At 42.4% G+C, this 18,232-nt stretch overlaps 2 protein-coding genes across 4 annotated transcripts in view; one reads left to right on the top strand and one right to left on the bottom strand.

Annotated features, from left to right (window-relative positions):
• The window catches only part of STX8 (syntaxin 8), a 319,594-nt gene extending 311,899 nt beyond the window's left edge, over positions 1-7,695 (bottom strand). The window contains exons 1-2 of one of the 2 annotated variants that reach the window (XM_088468815.1): positions 7,567-7,695; positions 3,672-3,771 (exon numbers count right to left, since the gene is read on the bottom strand). In XM_088468815.1, coding sequence (XP_088324941.1) covers positions 3,672-3,771; positions 7,567-7,583 — 117 coding nt within the window. In that variant the 5' untranslated portion in view covers positions 7,584-7,695. The remainder of the gene's footprint in view (positions 1-3,671; positions 3,772-7,566) is intronic. The other variant, XM_088468825.1, reaches the window with a different exon arrangement.
• Positions 7,576-18,232, top strand: part of LOC148542502 (TBC1 domain family member 24-like) — a 93,008-nt gene continuing 82,351 nt past the window's right edge. Inside the window, exon 1 of one of the 2 annotated variants that reach the window (XM_088468747.1) lies at positions 7,576-7,662. The gene's annotated coding sequence lies outside the window, so the exon portion shown is untranslated. The remainder of the gene's footprint in view (positions 7,663-18,232) is intronic. The other variant, XM_088468772.1, reaches the window with a different exon arrangement.

Raw genomic sequence — 18,232 nt, 5'->3', positions numbered from 1 at the left:
TGCGACCACCCCAGGCAAGTGGTTAATAACAGTCTAATGCCGGGTATCCACTAAACGATTCGCTCCATGACCAATATCGTTTAGTGTGTCCCCGGCAGTGGTGCGCTCAATGTCATTAACGATATCATTCAGTGCCGGCACCCTACCTCATCTCCGAACCTGCACAACCTGACGATATCGTCCGGTTGGACAGCAGGTTCGGGCAATGAGCCACGTTGTCAACGACCAAAGGGAGCTCGCATCGCTGGTCGCTGACGGCATATCCACTGGACGATTTAGTGAATGACTGAACAATAATGATATAGTTATCGTTCAAAATATCGTCTAGTGGACACGCGGCTTAAGTGAATGCAGTAGGTCTATGTAGACAAGTATACATCTAAAAAATTTTATTGTATTCTCTAGGTCACAGGTTCAAACTCGGTCCTCAGGACCCCAAACAGTGCATGTTTTCCAGGTCTCGCCACAGAATCACAAGTGAAATAATTAGCTCCACCTGTGGATCTTTTAAAATGAGTCAGTGAGTACTGAATACACCTGTGAACCTGCTGGGCGACCTGCAAAACGTGAACTGTGTGGGATCCTGAGAATTACTGTTCCAGATCAGTGGTTCTCAACAGGTCATGTTTTCAGTATTTCTGTCTGCGGAAACATGAGTGTTAATAACTGACCCAGCAAAATAGATGAACTCACCTGTGCATGATTGAAGGAATCCACAAAACATGACTTGATGATTGGAGTTGCAAACCACTGCTCTAGATTAAAGGCACACATCCACTAGGCGATTTCTATGAGCTATTGAACGATATCGTTATCTTTCAATCGCTCATGAATCGTGCAAGAATCGGCCACATTATTGTCGGAAACGACCAGCGATGCGCTCTCCCGCTGGTCGTTTCCGACAACAATCATTCTGACCGCCGGGATCATAAGCGCCAGCCTCCCGAACCCAACCCGCTTACACCCCATGTAACACTGGCACCTTGAAGAATGGAAAAGATACACAAGCATAGCAGACAATAGTAGCTTTGTCCCCACTGTGTGCCACAAATTGCACAACTCCATCTAGATTTATATCAAGGCGCATAGTTTACATGACTATTTTTGTAAACTATGTGGATAAGCAGCAATTTGGGTTCAGTGAGGGGTTTGACATATTTTATCGACATTCATAATGTTGACAGGGCGTAATGTCTACACATTGACCATGTCAACATTAGTCATGTTGACATGATTAGACAGAAGAGTTTGTCCAGAAGCAGAGCTCACTTATCTGGTAGCAGATCTCAAATGATTGTGACTTCCGACTGTCATGGAGCAGCTCTGGCAGTAAGTAACGGTAACCCGTAAACCTACAGCTCCCTCTAATGCCTAAACCTAACCCTTCCCTGGTGCCTAACCCTAACCATCCCGTCGTGCAGCCTAACTCTCTGCTCCATGCAGAATGTCGACATGTTCTATAATGACATTTCTACCATGTCTACATCAAAACTGTCCACATTATAATTGTTGAGATTTTGAATGTCAACTACATCCTTTAGTAAGGGTGCTCCTAGATAAGCACACAGTAGGCACAACAATGTGCCTTGTTGCAGAACACTTCATAAACTATTAACATTTATTTATATAGCGCCAGCATAATCCAGAGCGCTTTTAACTATATATAATTTTGCTGAGCAAAACGGTTGATAGTAGATAGAAGGGGTGGTCACATTTGTCCAGGCAGCATGGATAGCGTACATCCATTTCCACGCTTCTAAAATACTTACAGCTCTGGGTACTAGGCCAGAGCTGGCAGTTTTGGGTTTCAACCAAAACTGTAAATGGGACCTGTATTGTACTTCCATTTTACACTTCAGTGGAGATGCGTATTTCAGGGTGCACACTGAGCAATGGCATGAAAGTTTCAACCAACAGACACACAAACACGGCCACACAATAATCTAGTATATTATAGACAAGTGTGATATTGCGGTCATTATTAATTTAAGCCATAAAAACGGACTAAACAGAAGATCTATTTTAAATGAATAAAAAAGCTTATTGAGTGAAAGTGCTGGCTTTGAGGTGGCAGGAGGTTGGGCTGTGATGTGACAATTCAGAATTTCCCAGGTCTCTGCATATCTTGGTTTGCGGAGGTGCCACGAATACAGAGGGTAGTCCCGTATATATGTATTGGGAATACCATTAAGACACATCCATGCAAAACCAAGGATTTAAAGCATGTATCCTGTGTGCTCATAAATTAATTCCACAGATTACGTTAAACAGGGCCAAGTCCCTGAGTTCCCAGGTAGTTGGGCAGCAGTATATGTCACAGAAAGACAAACTGAAATCTTCTATACATACATTTACCTGTTTGCATTAAGTAACCCTTTTACAGCTAACAGTACACAGTAGTCGACAATATTTGACAGTTAATTTACTATGTAATCTGAAACACTGGTATCTATGTACAGTAAGCTACAAAGAAGCAGTTGTACGGGAAAAGATAATCATGTTTAGGTACTGGGAAAGTCTGTATTGTATAAAAATGCCTGGACTAATGAGCAGCTGTTTGCAATACAAAAACAAGGACAGTAATTATAGGTTTATGTTCCTTCATAACAGAAAAAAATGTGAGCAATGGGGATCATGTGTGGGACAGACACTATTCTGAGGAGGTGTACACATGTTTTGAAATAACTAAAAATAGAAGAGTTTGTACATATTTATAGTGACCTTAATATATTTTCACATTGCCATATGATAAATTGGAAATTAAACGGCACGGTTTACCTTTCTTTGAGCGTCAGAAAAAAAAAATTGTATAAAAAGGAAAATAATTCAAACCCATTAAAACCACAAATTAGTTAATTTCTCTAGATTGACAATAATTGCACTGGTCATACTTTTCTTGTTACATAAACCATGTCAGCAAACAAATGTGGTTATCATAATTATTTTCCTAAGAATTGTATAACAGAAAAAAGGCTTAGAATTATTTATTGTTACAAGAAGATATGATTTTATAGGCTTTTCTTGTGGAGTTAGAAAACATGTCACCTACACACACGGTAGAGGTAAATTGTGGTCTGAACCATAATTCAAACCAATATAGCCGTGAAAAGATAAGATACGTACATTCATATGATTATCTCAGCATGCAAAATAGCTGTGTCCTTTAAGTGGGGTGCTTCATGGTTAGAGGGATATTTTGTTTAAAAGTTAATACTTAGTAATATCAAGTACACCTAATAACATTTGGCAGGATAATTTGACCCACTGGATGGCTCCATTTAAATATTTCCCAACAAAGCCAGTGGGAAATTAGGTCAAGCTACAAACCATGCCTCTTTCTAATAGACCACAAATGCTTCCGTCGGCCAGAAATCTGGACTGTTGGCAGGTATGACTTTATATTGTCAAATGCAAATATTAACAATTTTATTTTTACACAAAGATTTCAATGTTGTCCTATATCACGGAAACACTGTGGGTTCTACCACTAGGTCACGAATGGAGTGAAAGTAGAAGTGGATTAGTAGACATCGCTTTTTTTTTAAATCTGTGCTGTATGAATACATGTCTTATCTAAAATGCAGGATGGTGGTAAAAAACACCTATTTCTGCAGTACAGCAGCATTTTGTGTTCTACTTTTTCTTGAAATATTTAGTACTCAGCAACTTACCTTAACAGGGTTCTCTCCATTCCTCAGGTAACGGTTCCTCTCATGGATCTTCTCTGCAATCTCCTGCGCAATGTCATAGGTAGCATCATATGTAGACAACCTGCATTAAAAATTTGATGATGAGCTACACACTGTCACACAATGGGGGCGATTCAATTCATTGCGATATGAATAGCGACGGGATATTGGTGCTACTCAATTTACTGCGGAACTCGTGGCTTAAGCAGGGTATTTACTCTCGAGAACTGGCATTCTCCAACTAAAGTGCCAGCTGTTAGCGTCACACTAAGGCCCCATTTACTAACAAGTTTTATCACTGTGTATGATAAATGGTGCTCCAGCCAATCAGCTCCCAACTGTCAACTGTCAGAAAAATGACAGTTGGGAGCTGATTGGCTGGAGCACCATTTATCATACACAGTGACATTTATCACCGTTTTGGTGATAAAACTCGTTAATAAATGGGGGCCTAAGCACTTTAAAGGATTTCTTCTCGCACCCTCCTGAGGGTGCGAGGAGAAATCCTTTAGTTGGCTTAACATCATAGTGAATGGAATAGTTCCAGGACCAACATCTCAGCGCTATTCACATCGCAATCAATTGTCCCCATAGTAAGGATAAAAACATGAGAAGTACTGATACTAATCAGACACTAGATGCACTCTTCCCCTGCAAGTGGTACAGAAACAGTACAATTACAAATCATGGGTTGGGGGGTGGGGGTCTAAAGAGAAAGTACTCAGAAGGTGCCTACACACTAGACGATGTGCTCACGATGCTAAAGATCTATCTGCCCAGAATCGTGTATGAGATTGGCAAATCTTGCCTGCAGTAGGCAAGATCTGAAGATGCGATGTACGACCCATGGGTAGGAGCATCGGCATCGTGAGTGGACACTCACGATTTGAACATATTTTACACTATTTGTTGTTCCGATGCATCGCAATTGGGCGAATCGTGTAAAATATCGTCTAGTTTGTACGCACCTTAATAGAGATGAGTATCAGTCAATCTATTATTTTTGCTTATTTTATTTTTTTTAAATGAAACTATTCAAAAGTCAATTACAAGTAAAAGAAACTATGGTAACAGTGAACTTTGAAGGAGCCGAGTTGCACTGCTCTGACATTACTGTAATTCTTCATCATCTGTTTGTTAATTAATGAGTTCCTATTTCAGCATCTATGATGCCATCCTTCACACAAACCTAAGCTATGACTGTAAATATACCACACTCATAACATGTGATTGGTTTAAAAATTGCATCACTTTTGCTTCTAGCAATAATCATAAATCATATTCAAAAACTTTATCAAACTTTACCAATATACAAACACATGCTTCCACCTACTCCCTCTGCTTAACCCCTACCTTATAAACCTGAGGTATTTCTGGCACAGGAGATGGAGGAGACACAAGCAGAAATATTCTAGTCTAATTAAAAACAAAACTGAGAGTTCAATGAGAACACTGAAAGCTAATTTCTGACACACAAATATAAACGGCTCCTTTTAAAAGTAAGCACTTGACATAACATAAATCGGCATGTTGACCAGGCGGTTTACTGTAGACTTCATAACAAACCCTAATCCTATCCCTAAAATCTAAATTCACAATGTCAACATAATGAGAATGACGACATTCTAAAATGTTGACGTAATGAACATATACCCCATGGTTTCCCAACTCCAGCCCTCAAAGACCCCTAACAGTGCATGTTTTAAAGATCGCCTAGTTCAGTGGTTCTCAAACTCGGTCCTCAGGACCCCACACAGTACACATTTTCCAGATCACCTAGCAGGTGCACAGGTGTATTCATTATTCACGGACACATTTTAAAAGAACCACAGGTGTAGATAATTATTCCACCTGTGAATCTGTGAAGAGACCTGGAAAACATGCACTGTTTGAAGTCCTGAGGGCCAAGTTTGAGAACCTGTGGCCTAGGACTGGAGTTGGAAAACACCAATTTACCACAACAATTATACGTGTATTTTTCTTAAATTAATTACAGACTTGGTGTTGTTACTTTAAGTATAAAAAATAGAGCATTTGTGTATACTAATAATATTAAAACTGTACTGTAATATATTCTGAAAGACAAAATAGTTATGTCTCTCAATTTCTCATGGCAGGCCTTGTGCACATAATAGATCCAAATGGAACAGACTATATAAAAATACAACAGACTATGGGCCATATTCAATTTGAGGCGAAAAGTCAGAGGTCGGACTTTTCTGGGATAAAGTATCGGGTGCGTGCCCACTTTATCCCCGTATTCAATTAGGATCCAGCGAAAACGGGACCCGGCGAAAATGTAAGAATCGAAAAGTCCTGGGAATTTTTGGGAAATCATCCTGGCACCCCCCTAAAGATGGTCTGACATGGGGGATCACTATGGGTACCCCCGATTTGGCCTGCTGAAGGTAGTCTGGGTTTTTTAAATAGCCGAGCAGGAACATAAATGTGCCTGTGAAGAATAGCATTTATCTTTTTTTTTTTTCAAATAACTATGGCCATCAAATTTGGGGTACATGAAAATGGGTGTAAGCATATTTTTAAGTCCATAAAATGATCTTTAAAAATTCTTCAAAAATGCACCTGCCGCTACCAGCCGCATTCTAGAAAACACCTGCCGCATACATGGGGACCCCACCAGGATCGATTTCGCTAGTTTAGGAGTCTGTCCCCCAATATTTTTTATTCTGTTTTCCCAAAAATTAAAGTACCTTTCTTGGGGTGTCCTATGAAACTTTTTTTTAAAAATTTGTGATACAGAATACTTTAAGGGAACATTACAAAGGCTGCAGGCAATTTTTTTTAAGCCTGTACCCCTAAACCCCAATTCTGCACTTTTTTTTTCCATGTATAACATGGTGAAAACTTATCCCCATTTTTTAACAAAGACTTTTTGCACCTGCGAAAAGTCTTTGAAATTGAATATGGAGAGAAGTGAAAATGGCGAAAATATGGGGACTTTTCACCCCATATTGAATATGGCCCTAAAAGTGATACATGTTAAGCTGCTCATACACGGTGCGATATAGCAGACGATTCCGACGGATTGATAAGATATCGCTGCTATAGCGTACAGTGTATGGGCATGATATCGGACAGTGCGCGTTCCCGTGGGGTCGTACATCGCACCTCCAGATCTTACTGCATATTCATTTGAACTGGGGATGCGATGTACGATATCATGCAGCGCTATGCGGGTGGGGAGGGGGTGCCGACATATCAGGCAGTGGATCGCTCCGTGTGTGGGGACCGCCCGATATGTCGGATCGCAGGTCGCATCGCAAGGTGCATATCGCACCGTGTATGGGTGGCTTTAGATGCAATAATTCTTACCATAAAGCAATCTCATATATTCTTTTTGCTTTATAAATGAGTATATATCTAAGAGGAACATTTAATATGTACATTATGAATTAAATTCAGTAAACATGATAAAACGGGGATTGTAGTGCTAAAGGGTCCACCGAGGCTGTATTGTTTGTGTCACTAGTAATTTCCAAATGTTTCCAATTATTATGCTGCAATGTGACATATATATTATGTGTGTAAGTAATGTTATTTTTCACTTAAAAAAACAGGACCACAGGTAACCCAGCAGTTCAACAAAATATCCCTTATCACCAGGTGTACCTGTCCTAGTACTAAACAATGTCTCTTCAGCTATATTGGTATGACCTGCTGGGACTTATAGTTCCACAGTAGCAGGAGAGCTATGGGTTGCCAATGTTTGCCTTAGTGTGTGAATATATCACACTTCAGGTACATAGTTATAATTAACCCGATTATATAGCCAGTAAAATAGGGAAACACTATTGTATGTGACTACTTTACAGGCGCACATGAGGAATATAAAATAGCTAAACTGTACACTACCCACCAGGGATCCGGAGCCATAGCTGCAACACAGCAGACAGGGGCGACACTTCCTGCTTGTATCACGTGACTGACGGCCCGCTCAGAGGGACAAACTACAGTATGTGCTAGCTGTGAGCTGCGAGTTGATTGAGTGCAAAGATACTAAAAGGAATGCTCTGGACTGCATACATGGAATGCCAATTGACTTTAATGGGAGCAGATGAGCAAATAAAACATTTATATATAGGCTTACCATACTATCCCTTCAAACTGGGACCATCATGAATTACACAGATTCTGTGGCTGATTAAAACAAGGTGCAGACTTGAAGTCAGCCTGCCAAAGAACCTGTGTAATGGTATATATAATATCTATCTATCTATCTATCTATCTATCTATCTATCTATCTATATAGATATATATATATATATATATATATATTTATTTTTTATTTTTATTTTTTTTAAATCTTACATTTAGGCAATATGGCTTCAGTACTCTTCTTGCTAAGTGATTTCACAGATTTTACATGGAATTATGGCAATTTACAGTGGAATGACAGTTCTTTAAAATGCTATCCTGGAGGTTTCCAAACATGGTCCTCAAGGCATCGAGCAGGGCCTGCTCTAGGGGTGTTCGATCAGTGTGGTCAAACAGGGGCGCACCCCTCCCCAACATCCCGCTGTTCCATCCGTGGGCCGAAGTGGAGGTTGGGGACCCTTTCCATATGCACTCAGCTATGCCTGTACCCCACTATACATGTCAAATAGGGGTAGATGTACTAAGCCTTGGAGAGAGATAAAGTACCAACCAATCAGCTCCTAACTGACATTTTTCAAACAGCTTGTAAAATTACTGGAGCTGATTGGTTGGTGCTTTATTTCTCTCCAAGGCTTAGTACATCTCCCCCATGAAGCAAAATTTCTGTTTACTATATAATGACAACTGTTTTATTTGCCATCTCTATCCCAATAGACCATGATTTTTCCATGATACCCGAATTACATTTGTTTACTGTGGAATGACAAGTGTTTTAATTGCCATCCCCATGCAAAAAATATAATTAAACCAGTGCTATGTCTCATATAAAGAACCCTGTTTGCTATGATCCCCCTAAGCACGCACACTAAACCCTTTGCATATGCGCTCAACTATACCTCTACCCCAATACCCATACAATGCTGAATTACAGCGATTTACTTTGGAATAACAGTTGTCAATAAAATAGTATGTGGCATATAAAAAACCCCTTTTTTTCTCAGATATGCTAATTGCATATATGCTACACATATATATATATATATATATATATATATATATGCTTCCCATATTTGTACCCCACTGATGATGACTTTGAAACCAGACATAGGGATAGGGTGGTTAATTTGCACAGTTGCTTACAACACAACATATTGGTGAATATCTAAATTTAGCACCTGAATCGAACGCAAAGTGCCGGCTTATGCAGATTTACTACCTTTGCTAATGCGAGTATATTGTTGTTTTCATGCGTATGCATTGCCTACTGTTTTAAAACTTGCAGTCATACTTGTTTAAAATGGCACTTGCACCCTCCCCATGCTGGGTACTATTAGCAGAGTGTTAAGGAGAAAGTAGATAGTAATAGTGGAGTATACTGACACAAATATGCATAGCGCATTGTGCTTGGTGCAGTAGTCCTCCAGGTATGGCTTTAAACCCAGGTACACTTTTATTGGCCAATATGCTGATGGTATCGTTTGTGTAATGAAGGTGTTGGTGCTGCTGGCGGTTAGTCCACATGTGATATGCTTAACCTAGATTTATTGTAATCTGGCAGAAGGGCATCACAGGTGTAACAGCAGTAGGCAATCTGTGTGAAATATAACAGTCTGGAGCTTAGGGTAATGCTGGGCATTGTAGTATGCTGGTTGTGAGCTGGGTGAATGCACTGGCAGATGATAGCCCCAAAGTCCCTCTGTGTATTGATGGTGCTATAGGGTACTTGCAGTTATTGTTACTGGCATGTACTCTGGTGGGCTGGGCCGGCTCGAGGGATGTTCAAGCGGTGCCACTGCACAGGCCGGAATCTGCCAAGTTCCCAAGCTGCAAACGCCCATATCCACTTATGGCTGAAGGGACATAACTGGCTGTAATGGGCAATCTCACGTAGATAAAGCTCAGTGAGGGCGTGTTGTCTGAACTGCAGACACAGAGTTGGTCGTAAGTGCTATTTCCAGATGCATCTACTGCAAGTATAAGCCGATGGGCACTAATGATGATGCTGATGATTAGTAACAAACCAAACATACGGATAGGGGACGGGCGCACCTTAAGACATATGTTTGCATATGTCTCTGCATAAGGACAAGTATACTCAGTTGTTGGCTTATATTAACAATCAGACCCCAGATCTGCCAGCCACCCTCTTACCTCAATTACAAACATACATGAGATCTGACAATCCCACCTTCTTTCTCAACTGTTATCAACTTCAGACCTGACAACCCAACCCTCATCCCTCAATGAAAATCAGTCCTAGAACTGTCAACCAGACCTATTAACCCCATCCCTCAATGAAAATCATGTGCCAGAACTGCCTCATGATTACCTGATTACCCACCCCCCCTCCTCCGTGGCATTGCGGTGGAGGAGGGACCTGCTTGCCGATGTAAGGTAAGATGCATTCCTTAATAAGCCTCTCCTGGGAAGGTCCCTGTTTGGAATAAGTGATAAGTAAATGAAATATGTATCGGCTAGCAATGTGTGAACCCTATAGCCCTCAACATTAAATCAAGAGCCTACCTACCCCATCTCTGCTGCAGACCCCTGTTTCTATTGATTGAGCACACATCATGCCTGTGCCAAAATGGAACCGATCTTACCAGCAGCTGCTATTTAAGCCCTAGCATGTGGACTAGTCCTCTCTCCACATTCTACTGCAGTACTCCCTGCCTCCCAATACCCCACCTACTACAGGCTCTGAGAACTACTTAGCAGACACACATTCCTGCCCTGCCAGTCCTGATCCCATCCACCACAGATTATCAAGTCAACAGCTTACTTCACTCTCTAAACCTCATATACATAACCCCGCTCCATTATTCCCTTTCCTCACTTATGTAGTCCTTATCACATCCCCTCACATTACTGTCCTTCATCCAGCACATAGAGCTGGTACTCTTACCTGCCTCCTTCTCTTTCTGTATTCCCACTTTGCCATTATTCACTGTATTTCTCTCTGTCTCCTCCCCATCCTTGCTGCCTTTATCCTTCTAATTTCCCCCAACTGCACATTTCCCTATTTGATGTCCACCTCCTTCCCACTGCACCCCACACGTCTCTCACACTGCCACCCTTCCTCATGCACAAGTGATCTTGCCAACCTCATCCACAAACTCTCCCATTTTCCTGTGCTATATGGAACACCAGGTCTGCAAATTCTTGCTCTCATTGAAACCTGGCTCACCCCATTAGACACCACTGCTCTCATTTTCGAGTGTCTTTCGTTTTCCCACATCCCCGTCTGGTAATCTGCTAGTTGGTGGTTTGGACGTCTTTCTCTCACCTTCTGGATCCTACGCCCTCAATCCTTTATTTCTCCTCCTTTATAGTCCACACTATCCGCCTCTTCCATTCGTTCCTCCTTTTCAATTGCTACTGGCAATGAATCTGAGACCTTCTCTCATCCTCTCCTACATTCACCTACCCGCTCAACCCCATTCCCTTCCACCTCCTCTACTCTATAACTCTCTCTCTCTCTATATGACTATTCCCACCTCTTAAATGTACCACTCTCGTCCATTATTAAAGCTTCCTCCTTCAAGCATGCTATTGTTTCATCCTGCAGGAACGCCTCCGTTTGCTCAGCCACCCCCCTTCCCCGCCTACCAAATGGGGCAGCTGCCAATCAACATCGACAGCTGCCCCTTTTGGATGCGAGCGCCGGAGCGAGTGCTTTTTGTGCTCGCTTCAGGGCTTGCGCGTGCGCATTGGGCCACCATCGACCCGCTTGCGAGCGCATAGCGCTTGCGAGCAGTTTTGAATCAGGCCCTCTGTTCTTTTTTATTGACCACCTACCTCTCCAACTGCTTCTTTTTGACTTCCTCTCTGACTCCACCTCTCTCTGCATATCAGTGTCTCTGCATGTCAGGTTCTGTTCTTGCCCCCTTCTCTTCTCCCTTTACCCTGTTTGACAATCCAAGGGGCCACTTATCCTCTCCTTCATCATATTCCTTTGCTCGCACACCATTCTAAACAGACACTAGTAAATTAACACATACTGATTTGTTTGCCCCTTGATTACTTCACACATCCTGCTTTGGGTTGCCCTGACAATATTGCCAGTATTTCCTCCCCATCCTGCTTAAAAAAATTAGGAATACATCTGAGAAGCACCGAAGAGTATATGTAGCTCGTGAAAACGGACCTCGTGACTGTGAGATGGTGAGGTGATATTGGGGCCTATTTATTAACATTATTTTTACTAAAATTAAAGTGAAAAGGGGTATTTTCACTCCCTTTTCACATTATTTTAGTTTCACATAAATTTATTTCGTTTCACATAAATTTACTAAAGGGCAATTGGAGTAGAGTTAGTAAAATTCTACTCCAAACCCTAATTATCACTTATTTTTAGTAAGCAGATTGCATTTCCGATACTTGTAATGGGAAATGTGATCTGCCTAGAGTTACTAAAAATTAAATGTGAAAAAATCCCATGGGAACGCCTCCGTCTTGCCAGCCACGCCCCCGGCACACTCACCATCGACAGCACGCCCCCTTTGTAGCGAGACCCATAGCGACGGCTTGCGCACTGGGCTAACATTGATCCGCTTGTGAGCGTTCAGCGCTCGCGAGCGGGTCTGAATTAGGCCCTATATTCCATATATCACATGCGCACACACATACACAATAGGGTTAATTTGTGTTGGGAGCCAATTAACCTACCAGTATATATTTTTTACAGTGTGGGAGGAAACCGGAGTACCCGGAGGAAACCCACGCAATCACAGGGAGAATATACAAACTCGGCACAGGTAGGGCCGTGTTGGGAATTTAATCCAGGACCTCAGTGCTGTGAGGCAGTAATGCTAACCATTACACCGTCTGTGCTGCCCAGATGGACAGATATGTCTGCCATCAGATATGCAGCACAGCCAATACTATGTACACACTAGCTGACGGGCACACACTAGCCAACTGGCAGATATATTGGCCGATCAATTGATCGGCCAATAAATATGTCAGTGTGTAGCAGAGCTAAATGTTATCCGGTCGCATAAGAAAATGTAAATAATTAAATATATAGAGAAGATTATCGCTGGAAAGATTTACATGAATTCCCCATCTATTTTCATGTCAAATTATTGGGGGTGCTACCACGGACATAAGTAGGATTCAGATACAACAGGAAGGACAGCAAGAAATGTCCAAAGTGGTGCACTATGGAAAAGGTTGTTAAAACATAACTTTTATTAAATATACATTAATATAAATTAAATTAAAACTAGCGAAAAATTGGGATAAAAATCAAAAGAGTTGTGTCAAAGTTAAGGTGCGTACACACACAACGATTTTTTGAACGATTTAACTATAACGACGTCGTTATCATTCAAACGTTCAAAAAATCGTTCAGTGTAAAACGATGAATGATTATCGTTCATGCACGTTCACGTTTGTCGATGTTAGTTTGTAGTTCAGGGGGAAAATGAACGAAAATCGTTTACTAAAATCGTTCATTTACTAAATGTAATGAATGATTTTTTTGAACTACAAAAAATATTTTTGCTTATTAACTTAATGAAAATCGTTGAGTTGGCCAGTCTGACTGAACTACAAACGTGAACGCGTATGAACGATAATCATTCATCGTTTTCAGAGAGTGAACGATTTATTCAACAATTGCATAATAAACGATATCGTTAACGATAATCGTTCAAAAAATCGTTGTGTGTGTATGCACCTTTAGAAATAAGTGATGTAAAAAAATGGCTTGCGCACTCGCACCTCCACTATTAATTATGGTGGAGTTCCTAATATGGATTTTGTTGCAGAGCCTTTTAATTGTTACAGAATCTCCTATATTGTGAGACCCTTCTGATATTTTTATATTGGATTGTTCTTTCACAGGTTTATTATTCAGTCAGTATATGTGTGTATCAGAATATCATCCACAATTATACAGTAATTGGCTCCTCACATAAACGATTGCAACATGTAGTATCTGTAGCACTAAGTTGCAGATGTTAGTAATTAGTTATAATTGTTACTAACTCAAATTCATACTATTCCTCAACTCCAAGAATAAAAGTAATTGGAATTCTATATTGGGAATTAATCTTATTTCCCAATAGTAATCATAAATCATTCTGTATATTTATGTACCAGACCCTTCCATAACTGAGTGGGTAATTTAAATAAATTGCTATGATCATCAAAGTGGATAGAAAATATTGTTTTTAGGGTGCCTTGGTGTGTCTACTCGGTTCATTTGTCTAATATACTTATAGGGTTATCCTGGTTAATGCATATATGTCCAGGATTCTATATACAATATATGTGCACGATCTAACTCTCATAATCATCAGGTGCAAATGTTCCTGGGAGAGGAATATGCAGATTAATCAGTATATATGCACTTTAGTATGTCTGTAAGCACAGTGGACCTCATTCAGAGTCGGTCGCGAGCGCCGATGCGCTCGTAACCGACTCGATGGTTTGGCCTGCGCAAGCCCCGAAGCGACAGAGAAACTCTGTCGTTCCGGAGCTCATTACCAAAGGGGCGGCTGTCGATGTTGATCGACAGCTGCCCCCGTTTGGTAGGCGGGCCGGGGGGGTGGTTCCAAAACAGAAGCATTTCTTTACGAACGCCTACAGTTTTGTGGGAGGCCGTACTGACATCATCAGTGATGTCAATGGGAAGCTTCCTGCTCCATCAGAGCAGAAAGCTCCCTGGGGCTTACGAGTACCCAGACCCTACTCTAGGGTCTGGTCGTAAGCCCCAATCACCATCACCATCGCTACCATCAACCTGGTTGGTCGTTAAGCTGTGGGTGGTAACGATCGACAAGGAGGCGGCCGTTCAGGATGCAAGCGGCCGCCGTGATTCTGTGCGACTGCTTGCATCTAATGACCGCCTCTGAAAGAGGTGCAGTGTCCTCCATTAGACAGGCAGTCTTATAAAGAGGTTTCTTAATGACATCGTGCTACTGGTTAAGCGTGTATCACATTACTAATTACATTCAGTTCAATTGTTTAGCCAATCTTTCTCGGCCACGTTGACTTGCTCCGCCCCCTCCCTTTGAGAGTGGCATATATCTCCACCCAGAGGGGTTGGTGATATGTATTCAGGATATAGCAAAAGCTCCTCAGATAAGTGAATCAAATAGCACTCAAATTGTGTCTATTTAAGAATTGGGGATTGTTTGGTTGGAAAATTATTCAAGGACTAGGTGTCATCTCATAATGCCCTGCTGTGAAATATTGGTAGTCACTCATCCAGTATGACACTGTCGAAGCTTGATAATTGGCTGAGACAGAATCAGTTTAAAATTAGATTGGAACGACGCCATCTTGCGAATGGCCACCAGACACCATCTTAGAAAATGAGATCTGCACGACGCCATTTTGCAAATGGCCGCCCAGCACCATTTTATTATTAGCATCATGCGATCGCATATTTCACCATACCCCATACACACATTAAATACACACAGTTGCGCTGTTAACATGATGCACATTAGCAAATGCAAACGCTGTTTATTAGCTTCATGCATACGCATCTGCCCCAAGTTAAATAGCGTCTTTTCCCAAACCCCTCATACTTAAACACTGCACACTCACATAAAAGGTTCCATAGCTTCAAAGTGTAATATCCAAGGTTTATTAATTTCTTACTAATGTTGTGAAATAAAGACTATTTTGATATCTAAGGTTTAGTACATGATAAGCAAACCGTGTTTGGTGTTGTACTGATCTACTCTGTCTCAACAGTTGTCCGGTGTCATCGGTGAGAAGATCGCAACATGCATTCTCAACTTATGGACTGTAGAGAGTTAAAACACTAAAATGTACTTTGTTTCGTCAGCAGCTTAAATTTGCATGCGGCGGGAAAAAGGAGACAAAAGGCTGTCGGAGGCTGACCTGTGTCCATTTGATTCAACCTGTTAAATGTCCTGTAACAGATGCACCGTGACTGGGAACCAATGGAATCATGCCAAACTTGCCTATTGTGTTACTTATCCCTGTAAAGGTATAAATGTGCGTACAGACTCCAATCTGGAGTCTTCTTGCTGATGCTGTTGATGGAGGTTTCTTGTTGATGCCGGTAACTGGTCCCAGTGCGCATGCGTATGTATAACTGTACCTTGGGTCTGTATAATTTCTTTGCGCTAAATTGTCTTTAGATCACAGCGTGTAACCTACTGTTTTTATGTTGAATAATAATCTTTGTGCGTTGGAAACACATTTCTCAAAGTCTGAAGGCATTTATTTACTGTATGACTGCGTACGCAAATAGCGTAAATTCTAGGAGGTATAGGCAGGATTTAGAAGGTATAGGCAGGATTTAGAAGGTATAGGCAGAAGCGTATAGAGGTTTAAATTCAGTGAGGTAGGCTTCCCATATCCTATTCAATCGCAAGGTAGGTATTCCACAGCAAAATTATTTTTGTAAAAAAATATATTTATTTGGTGTACATACACCAAGAAGTTCATAAAATAAACATACAAATAAAAAATAATTAACAGGAAAAAATGTTTTTAGATATAAAAATTCCCCTGCTGCAGGGACATCACACAATTGGTCCAGGGGTGACGTCTGTGCCTGCCAGGTCGGAATGACATGTTGTTCGTTGTTTGGTAGAGCATACACACAGCATGATATGCTGTAAATTGTTAATGAGACAGTCAGATTGAGCTGCATGTAGGGGCGACCTGAAGATGCGACGGACACCATCGCAGGAACGCTCATAGTGCATACACACTTGACGATTTGAACGATTTGTCGTTCCAATGCGTCGGAATCGGCCAAATCGTTCAAAATATCGTCTAGTGCAGTGGTTCTCAATCTCGGTCCTCAGGACCCCACACAGGTCACATTTTCCGGGTCACCCTTGCAGGTGAACAGGTGTAGTCATTACCCACAAACACATTTTAAAAGATCCACAGGTGGAGCACCTGTGATTCTGGGAGGAGCCCTGGAAAACATGCACTGTTTGGGGTCCTGAGGACCAAGTTTGAGAACCTGTGGTCTAGTATGCAGCTGAGGGAGAATTTGCTTAACGGCACAAGTGCACACATTAACACATACTCCTCATGCCCTCCTCAAACTGGGATCTCATCAGCTCTTTTTGTCTCCAATACCACATATACTAGTGTTTCCTAAACTTGGTCCTCAAGGCACCCTAACAGTGCAAGTTTTCAGGATATCCATGCTTGAGCAAAGTTGTCTTAATTAGTACCTAAATTTGATTTAGCCATCTGTGCATGGATATCCCTAAACCCTGGACTGTTAGGGTGTCACAATCGTGGGATTTAAAGACTGTATTCCCGGACTGGGCCTTGGACCTGTATCACTTGGCGCAGACGCCCGCAGGAGGAGACTTGGTTTAATAAAGTTCCTCCGCATGAGAGGAAGCAGTGAACTAATAGGGAATTTGAGTACTGTTAGAAGTGGTGTGGTAGCTTGGAAGCCACTGGGAAAGACTGGATAGCCTTGTGTGGACGTTAGGAGCTGAGAAGCTACGTGGAGCGGCTGGATAGCCGTGGGTAGACGTTGGTAGCTGGGTGGCTACGTGGAGTGGCTGGATAGCCGTGGGTAGACGTTGGTAGCTGGGTGGCTACGTGGAGCGGCTGGATAGCTGTGGGTAGATGTTGGTAGCTGGGTGGCTATGTGGAGCAGCTGGATAGCCGTTTGGTAGACGTTGGTAGCTGGGTGGCTACGTGGAGCGGCTGGATAGCCGTGGGTAGACGTTGGTAGCTGGGTGGCTACGTGGAGCGGCTGGATAGCCGTGGATAGACGTTGGTAGCTGGGTGGCTACGTGGAGCGGCTAGATAGCCGTGGGTAGACGTTGGTAGCTGGGTGGCTACGTGGAGCGGCTGGATAGCCGTTGGTAGACGTTGGTAGCTGGGTGGCTATGTGGAGCGGCTGGATAGCCATGGGTAGACGTTGGTAGATAGGTGGTTACGTGGAGCGGCTGGATAGCCGTGGGTAGATGTTGGTAGCTGGGTGGCTACGTGGAGCGGCTGGATAGCCGTGGGTAGACGTTGGTAGCTGGGTGGCTACGTGGAGTGGCTGGATAGCCGTGGGGTAGACGTTGGTAGCTGGGTGGCTACGTGGAGCGGCTGGATAGCCGTGGGTAGAAGTTGGTAGCTGGGTGGCTACGTGGAGCGGCTGGATAGCCGTGGGGAGACGTCGGTAGCTGGGAAGCTACGTGGAGCGACTGGAGCACAGTGGGAAAGCTCACTAGGAAACTAGTTGCACTGGCAACTTGTGTCAGCATTGGGGAACCTTATATAGTGGACGCTGGGAGCTGACAGGCTGAGAGAGAAGGAGAAGACTCCTCATTGGTGGTAGTGTGTCACATGGGCAATCCAAGATGGCCGCATCCATGGACCGGATGACAGCGATTCTCAGAAGAAGTCAGCAGGGACCAGCGACCAGCAGGAGCCAGCGTGGGAGCAGCAGAGCAGCGGGACCCTCCAGA

Source organism: Taudactylus pleione, unplaced genomic scaffold (genome assembly GCF_031769625.1).
Source record: "Taudactylus pleione unplaced genomic scaffold, aTauple2 ptg000012l, whole genome shotgun sequence".
Lineage (NCBI taxonomy): Eukaryota > Metazoa > Chordata > Amphibia > Anura > Myobatrachidae > Taudactylus > Taudactylus pleione.
The sequence above is the reverse complement of the archived record's forward strand: the minus strand, read 5'-3'. Positions and strand labels throughout refer to the sequence as shown.